The sequence below is a fragment of the Nannobrachium achirus genome, assembly GCF_963921795.1.
Source record: "Nannobrachium achirus genome assembly, chromosome: 5".
Taxonomy (NCBI): domain Eukaryota; kingdom Metazoa; phylum Chordata; class Actinopteri; order Myctophiformes; family Myctophidae; genus Nannobrachium; species Nannobrachium achirus.
In genome coordinates this window covers 37,183,687-37,201,803 of record NC_137814.1, presented here as the reverse complement: position 1 = coordinate 37,201,803, position 18,117 = coordinate 37,183,687, and the positions used below count along the sequence as shown (strand labels likewise).

General features: G+C 42.5%; 2 protein-coding genes across 2 annotated transcripts in view; both read left to right on the top strand.

Annotated features, from left to right (window-relative positions):
* Nucleotides 1–423: 423 nt before the first annotated feature.
* LOC308285041 (transmembrane anterior posterior transformation protein 1 homolog) lies at nucleotides 424–2,070 on the top strand (the record flags this gene model as incomplete). Its single annotated transcript, XM_080725759.1, has 2 exons — nucleotides 424–534; nucleotides 631–2,070. 2 exons carry the CDS (start codon nucleotides 424–426, stop codon nucleotides 2,068–2,070), a joined length of 1,551 nt encoding a protein of 516 aa, XP_080581885.1.
* An 11,414-nt stretch (nucleotides 2,071–13,484) lies between these two features.
* The window catches only part of pth1r (parathyroid hormone 1 receptor), a 62,944-nt gene continuing 58,311 nt past the window's right edge, over nucleotides 13,485–18,117 (top strand). Inside the window, exon 1 of the mRNA XM_080726210.1 lies at nucleotides 13,485–14,729. Coding sequence (XP_080582336.1) covers nucleotides 14,661–14,729 — 69 coding nt within the window. The 5' untranslated portion in view covers nucleotides 13,485–14,660. The remainder of the gene's footprint in view (nucleotides 14,730–18,117) is intronic.

Below are 18,117 nucleotides of genomic sequence, written 5' to 3'. Positions count from 1 at the left end.
CTTCTAAACTGATGACACAATTCACCCTTTGTCAAGTCCCGCCCATTGTCCTGCCCCTCTCCACACCCATTGGTTGCTGTGTCTTGGTGGGACATTCAGTGGGACATTCCATCCACTGCCATGTTAATTCAGTTGCTCCATATTGTTATTCTGTGTTCAATTCTAATTTCAAAATTTGTTTCGGTCAATTGGAGCTGCTCAGTGGCAGCATAGTGAATCAGCATGTTTTTAAATGTTTTTATTTCTCCAAAAATTATGTTTTAGCTAATTCAACATAAAAAAGGCAGAACCAGGGCGGGACAAGGCAGATAGAGCCTGCTGGTTGGTCAGTCAGGGACCAACCAGAAGGCTGACAAATCAAAGGGTGAATTCCACAACATTCTCTCATCTTGATCTGTGGTCACTCACAGCTGAGAGAATCAGATGGCAGACTCTGATTATCTGATGTTCATGTCACCAACAGATGACGTCACAGATGACTTCACAGCTGACATCACAGACGACGTCACCAACAGATACAGTTTTATTGATGATGTCAGCTGAATGATTATCAGATGAGTAAATGGGGAAGAGGAAGAGCTCTGAGCAGGGAGACGTTAGTGCTCTGCGAGAGAGGTGACAATTGAAAAGGAAAAAGGATTGAAGCTCTCTGACATGTCTCTGGTGGATTTCCTCAGGATTGAACTAACGAGAGGATACTCCCTCGAGCACAATGAAGCCAAGTACACAGAAAGCAGGGAGAGGGTCTACAACTGCCTCCGCATCCCCATAGAACTTGAGAAGATGATGATGTTTGCCTACTTCCTGTGTCTGGATGCCTTTCTGTACGTATTCACTCTGCTGCCCCTCAGGGTTCTACTGGCTCTGCTCCGCCTCTTGGCCCTGCCCTGCTGTGGCCTCTCTGCTTCTCGGCTGCTGCAGCCGGCCCAGGTGTGTGACGTGTTGAAAGGTTTAATCCTGGTCGTGTGCTACTGCATGATTGGCTATGTGGACTATTCCATGATGTACCACCTCATCAGAGGACAGTCCGTCATCAAGCTGTACTTCCTATACAACATGCTGGAGGTGGCAGACCGCCTCTTCTCGTCGGTTGGCCAGGACATCCTAGATGCTCTTTACTGGACGGCGACAGAACCGAAACAGAAGAAGGGTGCTCACAGAGGGGTAATCACTCACTTGCTCATGGCTGTTCTCTATGTCTTCCTTCATGCTATTCTCATCATGCTCCAGGCCACCACCCTCAGCGTTGCCTTCAACTCCCACAACAAGTCGCTGCTCGCTATCATGATGTCCAGCAACTTTGTGGAAATCAAAGGGAGCGTGTTTAAGAAGTTTGAAAAGAACGGCCTGTTTCAGATATCCAACAGTGACATAAAGGAGAGGTTCACCAACCACATACGCCTCCTCATCGTGTGTCTCAGGAACATGGAGCAGTTCTCCTGGAACCTGGAGCACCTGTGGGTGCTGTTCCCTGACGTTGTCATGGTGATAGTCTCAGAGGTCGTCGTGGATATTGTCAAACACACCTTCATCACCAAGTTCAACAACATCAACGCTGATGTGTACGGAGAGTACCGAGCCAGCCTCGCCATCGACCTGGTCAGCAGCTGGCAGAAAAATGCATACACGGATTACAGTGATTCAGTGTCCAGAAGAATGGGCTTTGTTTCCCTACCTCTGGCTCTGATGCTGATCAGAGTGGTCAACAGCTCAGTGACGCTCCATGGCTCTCTGTCCTTTATGTGTGTGCTGATGTTCTACCTGGGGATGACAACTCTGAAGGTGTTAATAAGCATCATTATGCTGGGGAAGTCTTGTATGTTTGTGAAAGAAACCAACATGGAGGAGAAGCGGTTTGATCCCCCTCCTTCCATCGTCTCCAGCCGTGCCAACTCCAGATCCCGCCGCAGTAAACACAAACATACTGTTACACTACAAGATCCAGGGACAGAGAGAGGTGTGTCTCTCATCCTCAGGATAACCATCTGTCATCTCCCAGCTCCCCCACCTGCCAGAGAGCAACACACTCAAGGTGACCCTGGTCTGCAGGGAGACGGATTCAAACAATAATCGCCAAAGGAAATCCTGCTGGAGACTGACAACTGTGCATCAACCAACAACGGATCCAAACCCACAACCACCCTGCCAATGAGGGATCAGACAAACAGATAATTTGGCTGAGGGTAGATTTTTGGCAAGACTTATTCTGGTGCAACCAACACCAGTTAACCTGCTTGAGTATTTATTTCCATTTATTTCCAACTAAACACCAGGGCAGTCAGCCGAGATATGAATGTCATACAGGAAAAGGTCATGAGAGACTGGAATGAACCCCTCCCCCTACCACTACCATCTCTACCTCACATCATTTCCTCCAAGCTTCCTCAGCAGAATGGGCTAAGATGCAAGGTAAAGATGAAAGTGAGGTAAAGGTCAGAGACCTTTACAAATGTACACAAACAAATGTACACTAGGATCAATGGAATGTAAACCCGGTAGCGGTATGTAAACTGGTTGCTTTTAATTAAACTTAAATTGTGTTATTCGTTGTTTTGATGAAACTATTCTACGATCGTGTTTGATTGTTGTGATCAAAAACAGTTAGTAATGCTTGACCTTATGTTCTGACATTTGGAATATTATTATTATAGAATCATGATTTCATGACACGCAAGCCTGGTGTTTATTGTTTTGAATACCGATTGTTCCTATTACACACGCCTCCCTTATCTTTGTAAACACTCTGATCCCTGCTTTCCCCAGAGAACTGATGACAGCTGACCTGAGTGTTTAATGTACTTCTCCCATGAGCTCATGTAATAATCTTTTATCAGACACAAAATGTCTCCGACTCTGTTTATTCTTCACCATCAGCTACAACAGCTTTGATGGACACTTCATTATTGTCACGATGCCTCGCTACAGGTCATTGCGTGCAAAAATAGATAGAAAATAGATAGAAAACAAAACGGTTGCCATATTGGTTATACACACTGCCAGTAGGCCACGGAAGTATACCCCTGTATCCACCTGTTTCCGCGAAAATGTACTGTAGCATTATCTGTGGGACACTTCCGGAGAACAGCTGATATACAAGCTCACGTCGCGTCGCAGATGCAAACGTTGTGAGCTTGTAGATCACACTCGGCGGCGACGCCGGAACTGCCGCACACCTTCTGCGCAATGCACGATGGGTCGTTGGAAAGTTGTGGATACTTTTCATATATTATGAATTTATTTTTTGTGAATAATCACGTTGTCGGTTGTCCATTAATAATCCAAATCACACCTAGTGTGAAAGTGAGCTCCACACTGAAGTCTCTCCATACATTACTCTCTACCTGGCAAGGGCCACTAAACTTCACTCCCAGCTTCTCCCAGTCACCTGGTCAGTCACCTGCCTGAAAGGACTGTGACACTGGCTTACTGTACTGTATCTTACCTGCAGGTTGGCTTCAGCCACCTCACATGCTGCCCAGATACTATCCCTAAAGGGCTACTGTACATACTGCAGGACATTAAACTCTGGCTGCGTTTCATAAAGCTCTCTTTAGCCAGTTTAAGGCCTTATGTATGGATATTTTTATAAAATGATCTTTTTGACCTGTTTGTAAAAAAAAAATCCTGTCTACACAAAAAAAATATCTCTGTACACATTGGAAACGCAAAAACATTCCTGATCAGCAGCAGGTCGGGAACCCTGATTTAAAAGGTTTTTTTGGGGGCACGGTGGCGCAGTGGTTAGCGCTTCGCCTCACAGCTAGAAGGTCCTAGGTTCGATTCCCGCCGGGGGATGCTGTGGGTGCTGGGGGCGTGTTTCTCCCTCCGTGGCACCAGCGCCCACACCCTAGGTGGGGTCGGCGATAGGGCCTTTCTGTGTGGAGTTTGCATGTTCTCCCCGTGTCTCCTAGGGTTGATACCCTCACAAAAACATGCAGTAATCCTGGTCTCAATAATGCCTTCCCCTGGCCAGCCGGGGCGCTTGATGGAGGGGAAAGGAACTGGTTGGAATAACGTGTTCCTTCCACGCGCTACGTCAATCCCGGGGAAATCCCCCCTGTCAGGTGAAAAGAAACAACTTGGACTACTCATGCATTGAAGGAAGCATGAGGTCAGTCCGTTGCCTCCCCAGGCGCGGCAGAGGGAGAGCAGAGCCCAGGATTACATAGACAATTGGCACTGGGTGAAAAATGGGTTGCAAAATCGCGGGATAAAAATTATAAATACAAAAAAAACGTTTTTTTCACGAATGGGTAAAGAATTGTCCGTTTTGCCCAACCAATTTCTAGATGTCAGTGCTGTGTAACAGAGTCCTAGAGCCAGCTAGCTGGAGCTAGGGGTCACAGTTGGAGCTAATCCAAAGTCCTTGTATCTGGTGGATGATGTGGACTAAGAAGTAATATTAGATTTGTTAAGCAGACGTCTTTGCTCGTCGGTGAAGTCGTGGTACATTTGATGCAACAATTTTAACAAATGTAGTCATAACAGTGCTAACCAAACAAACAGCTATATATCCACCATTATTATTGTTTCCTCATCAGACAAAGTGTTCAAATGCACATCCAGTGGTAGACTTACTCCTGTTGTAAAATATTACTGTGCAATGTTCTCAATGTCTAAGCAGCGAGCAAATTAAAGTAATGCATAAACTGGAGAATCCAGCCCTGAAATGCCTCAGTAACGGTATGCTGCATTCGTCCTCCATGGCCTGCTGTAGCAGTGGAATTTGTTCATGCATGAAAAAAAAAGAAACCTCAATCAGATTTAGAAATGGATTATATGGAGATAAAGAACAACATTTTGAATCAGTGAATACATTTATAATGTACCAGATAATAATGTCCTGAGCTCCCCTGGGCTGTTTGGACACCTAATTAGTTTAGCAGGAAATGTGAATGTACTGTATTTTAGCAGAAACCTCTGCCTCTCACAGTCACAACACGCAAACAGTGTTTTAGAACTGAGAATTTGAAAAACTCCGTTTCTGTGGAGCCACGTAGCCCATGCAAAACTAAGAGTTTGGAGATACAATGATGCTTGATGATGCGCTTGGAAACAACAACAATAATAATGCTGATATCCAGCATTATAGGACAGGATTGAAACTTAGTTTACAACTTAAACTTGTTCAATTGTTCAAATTGTTCAAAGACATAAGATACGATAAGACCTTTATTGATTCTGCATGGGAACTTCAGTCACCAAAGGAAGCACAGCAGTTCAGAATCACATACAAGGCAAGAGATACAGAATGGTAAACACATCACACACAAAGGAAACACCATCAATAATGAACAATAGTATACAGTATACACCCTCTTGCCGGAGATAATGTGAATACACAATGTAACCATGTCAGATAGTGTCCTTACAGTAATAAACTGTAAATTAGTCTATTGAACGACCAGAACGACCATTGTGTGCCTCATCATAAGTCTTCATGGTTAGTCAGTCTAACCCTTGGGGTAGATGATTCTATCTTTCTACTCCTGCTCAATTGCACCACAATCTCCATGTGCGAGTGGTTGTCCATGATAGTGTCCATCTTCCTGACTATACGCATCTAACAAGCAATCGCAAAGAAGAGGGCACTAGCCATTACCGACTGATTTAACATCTGCAGCATCCTGTTGCACCCCCCGAAGGACCTGAGCCTTCTCAGAAAGAACAGTCTAATAAAGATTGCCCTCACTGAAGAGGGCGTCATTGGTGTTGTCAGTCCAGTCCAGTTGCTTGTTCAGAAAATGAGGGATGCTTTCAGAAAATGTAAACAATTGAGGAAAACTGTACAGTGATTGTTTTATAAGCTTTGAGTGTATATACGAATATGAGCTATTGCAGGAAACTATTGCAAAACATGCACGCACCCACGCTCGCACGCACGCACGCACGCATGCACGCACACACACACACTACACACAGACCAACAAAAGGTCCATGCTTTGTGATATCTACTAGTATTATATCACATTTTTGCACATCATTTTGTTTGTTTGTTTTAATGTTAGATTTAACCCCCTTACAGTACCAGATGGTTGGAGTTCACTATGTCAATACGATTCAGATAAATCATACATGTTGATTATATTACATATTTTCCAATTATATCTGAACACTGTAGACATCCCAGAGGTCTCCAAACATTTCTTATATGGTTTCATTTGGCAAACACCAGCCACGTTAAAACCCTATACCATTTTGACTCAGGAGTGGTGCCTATAGTCTCCCCACATACTGTCTGAAGCATTACGGAACATGTTGTTCCAATGTTGAGCTGTCTGACAGAATGGCTTGGCTAGATACGACTACTCCAGTGTTTCTCAAACATTTTCCTGTCGAGGACCCCCAAATTGATATGTATTTGGCCACAGACTCCCATTTGAAAATATTTTGTGCCTGGGACTGCCATGAGAGAAACATTTTCCACATTTATCAACATTGTTCTTGAGAATAGCCAAATGTATCTACAAGCTCAAATCGCGTTGCGACGCAACACATTTTTTTTCCTTCTTTTCTTTTCATTATTAGCTGAAAAATCACAACTTAAAATCTTCCACATGTTGCTGAAATGGACCATTAAAGTGACTTTTTACACTCTGCAGAGTTAAGTGAACACTGAAGTAATTTTGACTGTGTAGTAATTTTGTGAAGCACATGAGAGATTATTCATTAGGTCAAGGACAGGAGTTGCACTGTGTCAACACCATATGGTCTCACTCACAGCAGCATCCATCATCCCTACAGTACTCTATGTATAATAGATAGACTTCTCACTTCAAATCACTCACTCCATGCCTAAATATAGCTTTCTACTGAAAGGCTTTAATTTGTCTCCCTGAGACACATTTGTTTGTTGTGCTCAGTTACATTTGGACTAGCGAGGGGACGAAACCTAGGCGTCACACAAAGAAGTGCGTACAGCATGTCTGCTCCTGAGCATGCTATTTTCACATAATGTGTCTACACTTTGGTTTTCTAGGGTGTTCTTTAACATACAACTATCCAATGTTGTGGAATCCATAAAAAGGGAATCAAATTACGTTACAAACAGCTTATCATGGATATTTCTGCAGATACAACTAGAAACAGCCCACTGAGCACACGGTCTGTATATAGACGTCTATTAGACGTCTAATATAGACGCCGGTCTATATATTAGACGTCTAATCAACCTCTAGTCTAAGCTTAGACGTTTACAAAACATTCACTTTTAGACCAATTTTAGACCAAGTTTAGATGTGTGCTCAGTGGGAGTGCTCTTCCGAGCACATGTCTCCGCCAGGTCATTTTATGCCCATATATGGAGATCTCTGTATCTGTTTGTCTGTGTCCCTTTATTCCCATTATGGAGATCTCTGTATCTGTCTGTGCCTCCGACTGTGTTGCAGACGCAGTGCCGGTTCCCCATTTAATGCAAACCCCATTATACCTGTTGTCATATACTAGAAGGTCGGCCGGCTATGCCGGCCTCCCCTCTAGGTCGTCGCGTTGCGTCTATAGGAGTAAATATTCGTCGAAAACAAATCCCTAAGGTACAGGGTGGCCACGATCTGATGGTTTTTTTGAGAAAAAAATGTTTTTTGAGAAAAAAATGTTTTTTGAGAAAAAAAAAGTTTTTTGAGAAAAAAAAAGTTTTTTGAGAAAAAAAAATTTGAGAAAAAAAACATTTTTGAGAAAAAAAAATTGAGAAAAAAGAATTTTGAGAAAAAAAAAATTGAGAAAAAAAATTTGAGAAAAAAAAAATTTGAGAAAAAAAAACATTTTTGAGAAAAAAAACATTTGAGAAAAAAACATTCTCAAAAAAATTTTTTAGAGAAAAAAAATGTTTTGAGGAAAAAAAAAGTTTTTTGAGAAAAAAAAATGTTTTGAGAAAAAAAAAATTGAGAAAAAAAAAATTTAGAGAAAAAAAAATTTAGAGAAAAAAAAATCTTTGAGAAAAAAAAAGGTTTGAGAAAAAATAATTGGAAAAAAAATAAAATAATAATAAATAAAACGTATTGGTGATGCGATGACGTGGTGTATACGGATGTTACTGCGATTGAGGTGAAAGAGAAAAGTGGAAAGTTGTGAGCTAACTATTAGCTATTTTTGTGTGTGTGTGTGTGTGTGTGTGTGTGTGTGTGTGTGTGTGTGTGTGTGTGTGTGTGTGTACACAGTGGTGTCAAATTTCACTCCACTTACTGCGACATCACCGGTCACCATGGCAACGGGGGGCCAATGATAGAGTTATGGGCGGTATTCCCTACGTTCTACCTACATCGGACGTTCTCCCTACCTACCGCTTGGAAGTGGGATGCGGCTTTAAGCCAATTGTAAATATAAGATGGGTCATATACCGGTATGGACACAGGCCATATGTTAAGCCCATATATGAACATCAGAACACGTCATTGAAGGGGCCTTGGCGAGTTAGGACCTGGGTTTGATGCCTGGGGATCTCCATATATGGGCATAAGGGGGTACCCTAACAGGGCATCATCTGGGAATGCCCTGTTATTTATTTTATCCTTTATTAATATATATCCATATACATATATGGACTTATATATACTTAATATTAACTCTATATATATCTCCATATATGGGCATAAAAGGGATTTTGTTTCTGGGAATGACCATATATGGACTTTTTATTTTATCCTTTATTAATAATAATATGTATCCATATATATACAATATATGTTATGCCCATACATGGAGATCCCTATCTGAACCAGCCACACAGATACATGGAGATCCCTATCTGAACCAGCCACACAGATATGGGCCATGCCTTTGCCATCTGGCCAGTGATATATATATATCAATGACATCAGGGATACCCATATATGGACTGTCACTGTGATATCACCTGTGATGTCACAGTGACAGTATGAATATCCAGGGTTTGATCTTTGATGAGGTGATGTCACGTGACATCACTTCCTTCATGTACTGAAAGACGGATGTTCTGCCCCTCGCCCCCAACAACAACTGACCAGTACAGTAAGTAGTCTATGTACAGTCAATTAATTTGATTGGCTTATAATTGCACATTCTCACAATGACATCGGGTGCGTTCAGAAATGCGCACTGGGTGTGTGCTCAGTGTAGTGAGTGCAGTGGGCGGTGGCGTTGTAGAGTGCACACAGTGTGGCTTATTTACGAACGACCAGTTATGAGGCAGCTGTGCGCTTTATGAAAAGCAGCAGTTTCTAATGTAACGTTGCTATTGAAAGGTAATTTAATTCATAACATTAGCCTACCAGCTGCTACTTTGCAAGTTGATGTATGTGTAAGTTAAAGCCCAGAGGACCAATAAAGCAGCAAATGGTGCATTTTGTTATAATTTCCTACGCCGTTTTGTTCACAGCTGAGAAGCGCGAGACACCGCCATGAAAACCAACCAATCAACACCGCACCGATGCAGCACACCGCCAAACCCCAACTTCTGAGTAGAGTCATTCAGTGCGTGCACTCAGCACACCCGGTGCGCAATACACTGGATTTCCGAACGACAACGCACGAAGTGCACCGAATAAACGAACGACAACATGGCACACCAGTGCGTTGAGTGCGCATTTCCGAACGCACTCATCATAATATTGGGTGCGTTTGGAAATGCGCAGTCAGTGCTGTGTTTTGAATGGTTGGTTTTCATGGCCATGTCTCGAGCGCTTCTCAGCTGTGAACCATGGAGGAAATGACCACAAAATGCAGCATTTGCAGCTTAATTGGTCGTTTGTAGCCTTGCTACAGCTAGACATTATCCCCACAGATGTTAAAAACTGCAGTTAGTTAGCTGCATTAGTATGCTGGCCCCAGGCTAAGTCGTTTGGGCTTGATAGTTTCACACGCATCAACGTGTAAACTAACAGCAGGTATGCCAATGTTAGGAATTACATCTCCTTTCAATATCAACGTTACGTTAGCAGCCAACTGCTGCTTTTCAGAAAGTTTACCTTCAGAGTGAAAAAGCGCACAGCTGCCTCTTAATGGTCGTTCGTAAATAAGCCACACTGAACGCACTCTACAATGTCACGCCCACTGCACTCACTACATTGAGCACACACCCGGTGCGCGTTTCCGAACACACCCATTAACTAATATTTTAAGATTACTTTTTAAAGTGACAGTACCCCTTTAGATGACAGTCCTACTTTAAAATATGACTGTCATCTAAAGGGGTACTGTCACTTTAAAAAGTAATCTTAAAATATTAGCTAATATGTTTATGATGTCATTGTGAGAATAGGCAATTATAAGCCAATTAAATTAATTGACTGTACTTAGACTACTTACTGTACTGGTCAGCTGTTGTTGGTGAGCGAGGGGCAGCGATTACACTGTGACATGAGTTTCAGACTATTTCAGACCGTTTTCAGAGAGTCCACGTGACCTACTGTATCATACTATTATAATTTCGGGGTGTGTCAGCGGGCCTTTAAAGTAGCAATAGTAAAATAGACGATCATGCTTGTTGCGATGAGACTCGTTGCAAGCTTGTAATTTTAAATAGCTGAAGTACAGAATATGGGTTTTGTATAAATAATAATAAAATAATAATAATAAGTAAATAACAATCCTACAAAGAAAATGTACTTAATTTCCACCACTGTCTATAAATAGTGCATATAATGAGAGCAAGACCAATGTAGGACACACTGCCTTCTTAAAGTATAACTTCTTAAACACCTCTTGTCTTAGACTAAAGGCCAGTCCGCAATGCACCTGGTCGCAACTCCTTGCAACAAAACAGTTTTAAGGCCAGTCCAGGTGCCATGGCATTGGTCTGAAGGTTCATTAGTCTGAAGGTTCATTAGTACGAATTTGTTAAGAATACTATGCCTAACTCTAACCCTAACCCTAACCTCAGTAACCCTAACTAAATTCGGACTAATGAACCTTCGGACTAATGAACCTTCAGACTTATGGGCAGTCCCCCCAGTCCACACCAATGAAACTCCTTGCAACTGCCATTGGGCATAATGGTTGCAAGTACAGTAGTTGTACGTACGGTAGTTGCATGTTGCATGGAGTTGCATTGGTGTGGGGAAACTGGCCCTAACAAGAGGTCTATGTCTAGTCTAGAAACAGACTTGAGTTATAACTGTACTCAGATCGTTTTTTTCCCGTCTATACCAAATCTCTTCACCAAAAATAAAGGGTGTTGCAATTTGCTATGTTGGGAGAATGTTCCCCTCAGCATAGGCATGGTGGGGTTCAAGTGGTTAATGGACTCTCCTGGAGGCAGTGTCCTTTCCACAATATATTGCCAGGATTTTGCTTGGTGATAGCCAGAATGACAGGCTGTTATGACCTTAGGGCAAGAAAAGTAAGTTGTATTATTTTTTCTATTAGAATTATTATCTCTGCCATGCCGAAGACTAGGTGCGTGTGCATGCGTGCGTGCGTGCGTGCGTGTGCGTGTGCGCACATGAGTGTCCGGAGATAATCGTGCCCATCTAATACTTGACCAATCAGTGTCAGATTTCTTATGCACACTGCCAATAGGCCAAGGTCAATCCCTATACATATATTTTCAAATCGGCCTCATGATGTTGGCGGTGGCTACCATACCACCACTGATATAAAAAGCTAGATACCTCCTCCGCCGCTGCAGTTCATTGGCGCGACTGGTCAAACACCGCTGGCGGAAGTGCGTAACTGTGGAACTGCGGAAGGCACTCTGCCCCCTCCAATGGGAAAGAGGGAGTCCTGCCAGTCCTGCATCTGATTGGCCTACCGAGCTTCCCATTCTGTGACGCATCAAGGAATGTTAGGCAGGAACAGACAACACCCGAAAGTTGGCACACCATGGGACACCGCCATGACACTTTTGGGTGGCGGAAGTGACGAAGTGCTCATAGACGCTAATGTTATTTTGGGTGGCCACCGGACGTGGCCACCCGCCACCCATGGAGCCTAGATGACGTTGGTGACTGTTCTTGCTGAGACCTTCTTTGTGACGCATAAGGAAGCGTCCTTCAGAATTCCCAAGAGCCCCGCCTCAGAATTCTGGAGGCTCCCCCCCCCACCCCCACCGGAGGGAGGTATCTAGCTTTTTATATCTGTGGCTACCACTACCAGCCCACTTACTTTTGTTATTGAACAAAACCCTTGAACCATAGGTCATCCACTCAAAATGTATTTTTCCACCAAAATAGATTTTCTGTAATTGTTTTCTTCTTCAAAACTTGTGATATATATATTTTTTTATAATACTGATATTTGAGACTCCATCGCAATTAAAGGGATATTTCACCTTTAAAAAGACTTTTGGTCATTTTATCGTCTAATCAGGCTTTTATGAACACCCTGGACAGATTTTAATTTCATTCATTCAGTATTTAGATATTTGATGTAAATGTTATCAGGCCCTCCTGGAGGGCCCATACACACCCATTGTAACTTCAAACTCCATTTTAACCATAATAGATTCATTAAAAACACCCATTATTTTTTCTGGTGACTCATATTACCCTCCTAATACGTGAGCAGGCCATGTTTTTTCGATAACCCTTTTCATTTATTTTGAATAGTATTGAGAAAATGGAAAAAAAATACAATACAAAAGTATTAAAAATAAATTAAAAGGTTTATCGAAAAAACATGGCGTGCTCACGTATTAGGAGGGTATTATGAGTCACCAGAAAAAATAACGAGTGTTTTTAAGGAATCTATCATGGTTAAAATGGAGTTTGAAGTTACAATGGGTGTGTATGGGGAGAGGCCCTGGGCCTGGAGGGCCTGATAACATTTACATCAAATATCTAAATATTGAATCAAGCAACTTAAAAACTGCCGAGGGTGTTCATAAAAGCCTGAGTAGACAATACAATGACCAAAAGTTTTTTTGAAAGTGAAATATCCCTTTAAATGTGCTATGATGGGCACTACAGTCAAATCTTCTCCAAATTAGGAGTACAACAATAAAGCTATGTTACTGCATCATTGTATTAAGTCAGACATTACCATAGACTGTAGAAGTTCCCAACCTGTAGGCTGTGAGGATTTAGCATGTCGGCCCCCAAATAATTGGCAAAAGTGATAGACTTCATTACTTTATTACTTTACTTTATTAATACAACATTCATTAAAAAAATAAGAATAATGTTAAACAAATGTCACGGTATTCTTTCTTTAAACCATATCCATACACACATACATACATAATGCAACTAGGCCTACATACTGTACATGCATGCATGCATGTAAATATTATGGCGAAATGTGGCCATATTAAATCCCCATTTGCCATGTGGTATTCCAATATCACCAAATGTAACTTTGAGAGATTGCAGAAATAGTTTGGCAAGGCCCCGAAGTCTGTTGAATGTAGAGTTTGTTTGAGGGGTGAGAAAATATGTCATTTCAGAGCCGTGGTTTAATGTAACGTAGGAGAGTCCGGACCAATGAAAGTCTTTGACGCTCCACCCTACCTGCCTCCTTCCTCCACCCCCCTTCCTACACACATACTACTCACAACTGAGCATGATCCGCTACCATCCGCATCTGGAGACGCTGCTTTCTACACGAGTTAAACCTTCAACTTTTTAACGTTTACTCTGAATAAGGGCTGCGCTGAAATACACGTTTGTGACATAGCCTAGCAATTCATCAGGGTGTATGGCTATTTGGTTTCACTAAATAGTAAGTAGTGATTCTTTAAAAGCCAAGTTGGCGCTTTTCTCTAAACTGTCTAGCTTCGTCTACATCTCCATGCGTAAACACGAGTAGAATTATAGGGGTTTCATTCAGTTATGATTTTACTGCCGTTAGGCTCGCTATGCTTTAGAGCGACTTCTGGATTTCCTAAAACGATTATAGCCTAACCATGAGTGTTCAGGCATGTAATAGCCTGTGAGAAACTGTATGAAAAGTAACGTGGAAACTGAAATCTGTGATGCGCATTGATTCATTAATCCACGCAAAGTCGTGAGGTTGTAATTTTAAAGTTAATTAAAAAGTATTTTTTTCAAAAATATTGTTAATATTGTTTAATGTTGGCCTCTCTTTCACCCAGTCCTTTCTGAGAACCTTACAGTCGCTTAGATGTCAAAGACTTATAAGCGCTGATGGTGACATGAAACAGCTGGATTTCAAAATGTGGATTTAAATAGCGAAAACTGTGATGGAGTGATAGCCTGCGTTCTCTTGTTTAGTCCAGCACCGACTTAACATTTGGACGCAAAAAACCGCCGACTTTGGAAGGGCAGATCGGAATAAGGCATGAGGCGCACATCAGCTCCATACTGAAGTGTTTAAGTTAGTCTGAGGGGAAATTTAAAAGACCTAAAAATACAGCGTTGGTTTCTTCCCTACAAAGAATCATTTGAACTTCCCACCGCAGAGCGAGAGCGACATAAATAGTTCTGACATGTGGATGTAATTTCAGAAGAAGAAAAAAAAAGAGAGGGAGAGAGAGAGACAGATGCAGAGAAATAAAGTGAGTTGACCGAGTCTGCATGAGCGTATAGTGGGATAGATTAGAGGGGGGGAAGAATCGTGGGCAAAGACAGATTATAGCGTTGTGATTTCACAAGGCACTATGAGCATCCAGAGAACAGATGGAGTAAAAAACGAGTCGCGCCGCTTTGAAGATAGTTAAATAGATTCAACAATCTCATCTGCGCATCAACTCTTGGAGGTCCTGGTGTCAGAGCTGTCTCGGGTCAGGGATGGGATCCACTCTCGTGCAACACTATTTGGACTTTCTACTCATCTCTCTACTGAGCAGCCTATGCATGGTAAGTCTTTTAATTGAATAAAACTGCTCACTGTTGTGCAAATGACAGAATGTCACTTTCATGTTCTTGCGTTATTATGCGTAAATACGCAAAATATTGTTTCGAAATTGCAATTTGAACTGGTGCTACTGTATGTCAGCGCATGCTTCCTTTAGAACTCATCTTCTCCCTAGAAAGCAGGCTGAAGAGTAATCATTGTGTTGATAGCTCTTGACATTTCCTTTAGCTGCACAACCAGAACCTGCAGGAAGGTTCCCAGCAGATTTGAGCTTGTGGTCTTTTTTTTCTGCCTATAGGTTGACCCAAAATGACTAACATCAATTGATGTTAGTCAGCTGTTGCAGATACTAGCATGCACTACTCTTATAGATGTAACAATATGTTTTCCCCTAAAGCATTGGCCTTGGTGGGCTACTTATGCAATGTACTATTTATTGTCAAGTTTGTTGGTCAGCAATTTCAAATTGATTGCGCAAACTTCATACAAGGCTACAGGTAGTATTAGTTAGGCTATGTAAAACATTGTCTTCATTCATCTCTTTCAGCACTCTCACAGCAATAATTACACGTTGAGCATCTCTGTGAGTCATAGCTTTTAACCGTTCACATCTTCGGCCACATTGTGATGTATAATTGCTCTGTCAAATATCACTGTAATGGCAATCCCAGAAGGCCTGCTCGACACACAGTGGCTATGCAGGCAGGCAGGCAGGCAGGCAGGCAGGCAGGCAGAGAGCAGTGCACCAAGTTGGTTGTGTGTGTGTTTTGGCTGGAGCTGTTGTGCATTCAACAGGCAGTTCGCCCGGCCTCTGAGGTACAGTGATGTGGTCCGTCACTGTGCCGCACTGGACCTCTGGGCTCATTGGTTTAGATGGCAGAGGAAAACAATTATAACATAGCTGTATATTTATAGCTGATTCAACATTCAGTCGTTAAAGGCTGTCTGTGAATACTGTTTACCCATTTTCAGTTTGATGTTTGGTTCTGGTGTTCTAGTAACAGTTTTTTCCGTAGTGTGACCAAAAAGCGACACAGATTGCTGTGGGTGCCAAACCTAGCAGTGGAACATCTGCATTCCTGTTTCTGTGCATATGAGAGGAGGACACAACTGCAGTTTTAATATTTCATTACAGACGTGTGTACGCGTCTGTTGACTATACATAGAAATATGGTAACTGCAAATGACATTATAATATCGTCGCTGTCGGGCAGAAACCTTGTATCAAATTTGTATAATGTTCTTTCGCAAAGCAAAGCCCCGCTTCATCGTACAAGGCCGTCACACAAAAGTAGTGAAAACAGCAGATCTACAAGCACACAACGCCTCGCAACGCGAGGCGTTGTGTGCTTGTAGATCGGCTGTTTTCACTAGTTTAAGTCGTTTTTAAAATGATAAATGCCAAACAAACGGTTTTAGACAAGGTTTTCACCCGACAACGACGATATGATATAATAATCTTTATTTATATAGGCCTACCACCTTTCTTATCAATGTTACAAAGTGCTTGTACGGTGCAATAAAACATACTTTATAAAATGTAGTAAAATAGAATAAATGCCACGCAAGAACTATACAGTACCGATAATCAATGAAAAAAAAAAAAAAAAAAATCTATAAACATGCATCAAACAGGATGATAGGAAATGTACATAGAATTGGACGTACAGGCGCACATCAGAAAATGTTTGAATCCAAATGTTAACTCCTACAGTGTCAGTGCAAGACCTTTCTTTAGGTCAGAGGTCTTCAACAGGGGGTCCGGGACCCCTAGGGGCTCCTCAGAGCTACTACAGGGGTCCTCCAAATCTTTGTGTTATAGAAACTTTTTTTCTCCTTTTTTATATTAACCATTTTGAACCTAGCGTCCATATTCTGAGAACTGTAGCCACACATAGCAGATCTACAAGCACACAATGCCTCCCAGTGCGAGGCGTTGTGAGCTTGTAGATCGGCTATTGTCGGCAAAGATGTTTGGTGTAGAGGGGAAAGAGAGCAGATTTAAGAAGTATTGGTTAAATATCTGAAAACACAAATTGACATGAATCCAAAATACACTGCTGATTGTGCTGTCAAACAATGAAACTATACAGACTCTATGAAAAGGTTGTTGTCCCTGCTTCATCTCTCTCTCAACTAAGGGGTCCTTGGCCTGAAAACATTGAAGACCCCTGCTTATTAGGTGAATTGGGGTCATACAGTAGCAGACAATGATTCATTGGCTGTGTGTGCAAGACCTTGTTAGCCTCAAAGAGACAAAGAGAACACTTCCTCCTCCGAGGAGTGTTTGTCCGTTATGACGACCTTCCTCACTTATCCAGTTATAGCCTTTATTAAGAGGAAGCACCACTTTCAGGAACCTCAGTGTGCATATAGGCCTAATTTGTTCCCCATGACCGCCTGATGACTTACACGTGTGTGCATCTTTACTGGGGGGACTAACGCGCTATAGTATCTGTAAAGCAGGCCTTCAACAGACTCACATAGTGCTATAGTTCTGCAGAGTATACAGTGACGTCATTACGTGCGCATCCCGCGTCTCTGACGCATTCACGTTGCCTAGAGACGCATTCACGTCAGTGTTCTGGGGTCCCACGGACGCATCGCCTCCATTGGAGTCCACGTGAAAATAATTTATTTTAAAAAGTCCACAGACGCCACCATTGTTCATGGGTGAAGGCATGCTACTGTACCCTACGTTAACACAAATGAAATCCGCGTAGAAAGTCTTAAAACAGACGATAGAACTAACGACAGTGTGTGTTTGGAATCCACCGACGCTATTGTGTGCTCCATGCATGGTCACAGAATTCAATGGGTGCCTTAGTTTTAGCGTAGCACCGGGCCGCTCTCTGACCATAGTGGCACAGCGTGTTAGGTGATACACCAAGAAGGGTTCCCCCACCGAACGTGGGTTTGGCTTGTCGAGCCTGTTATCGGGTAAGCGTCACGTCATGGGCTGCTATAGCGGCCGGGGGCCGGGAGGTACAATGTGTCATCGATAGTTGTGTGCTTTGGAAGTGCATGCGTGCCGCGGAACAACGGTGGAACGCGTGAAACACTAAAAAGTTTGGTTACCTTTTGGAAAAGACAAGGGGAGAGCTAAATACAATGGGCTATATGCAGCACGGTTGTTACATCATGCTCGGGAGGGAACACTGTCTTCGACAATGCAGACGGAGCCAGGCACTTGTCCATAATGCATCACATAAGACCCAAGTGCAATCAATAACTTTGCACGTCTGCGACTAGCTCTGGTCCGTAGCGTTAGTGGAGTTCTCCTCCACTAACGCTATGGACCAGAGCTAGTCTGAGACGAGTTGAAACAACTCCAACGCGGGCTGTTGAAGCAGCGCGACACCCGTTCTCTTCCACCCACAGTATGTGGTG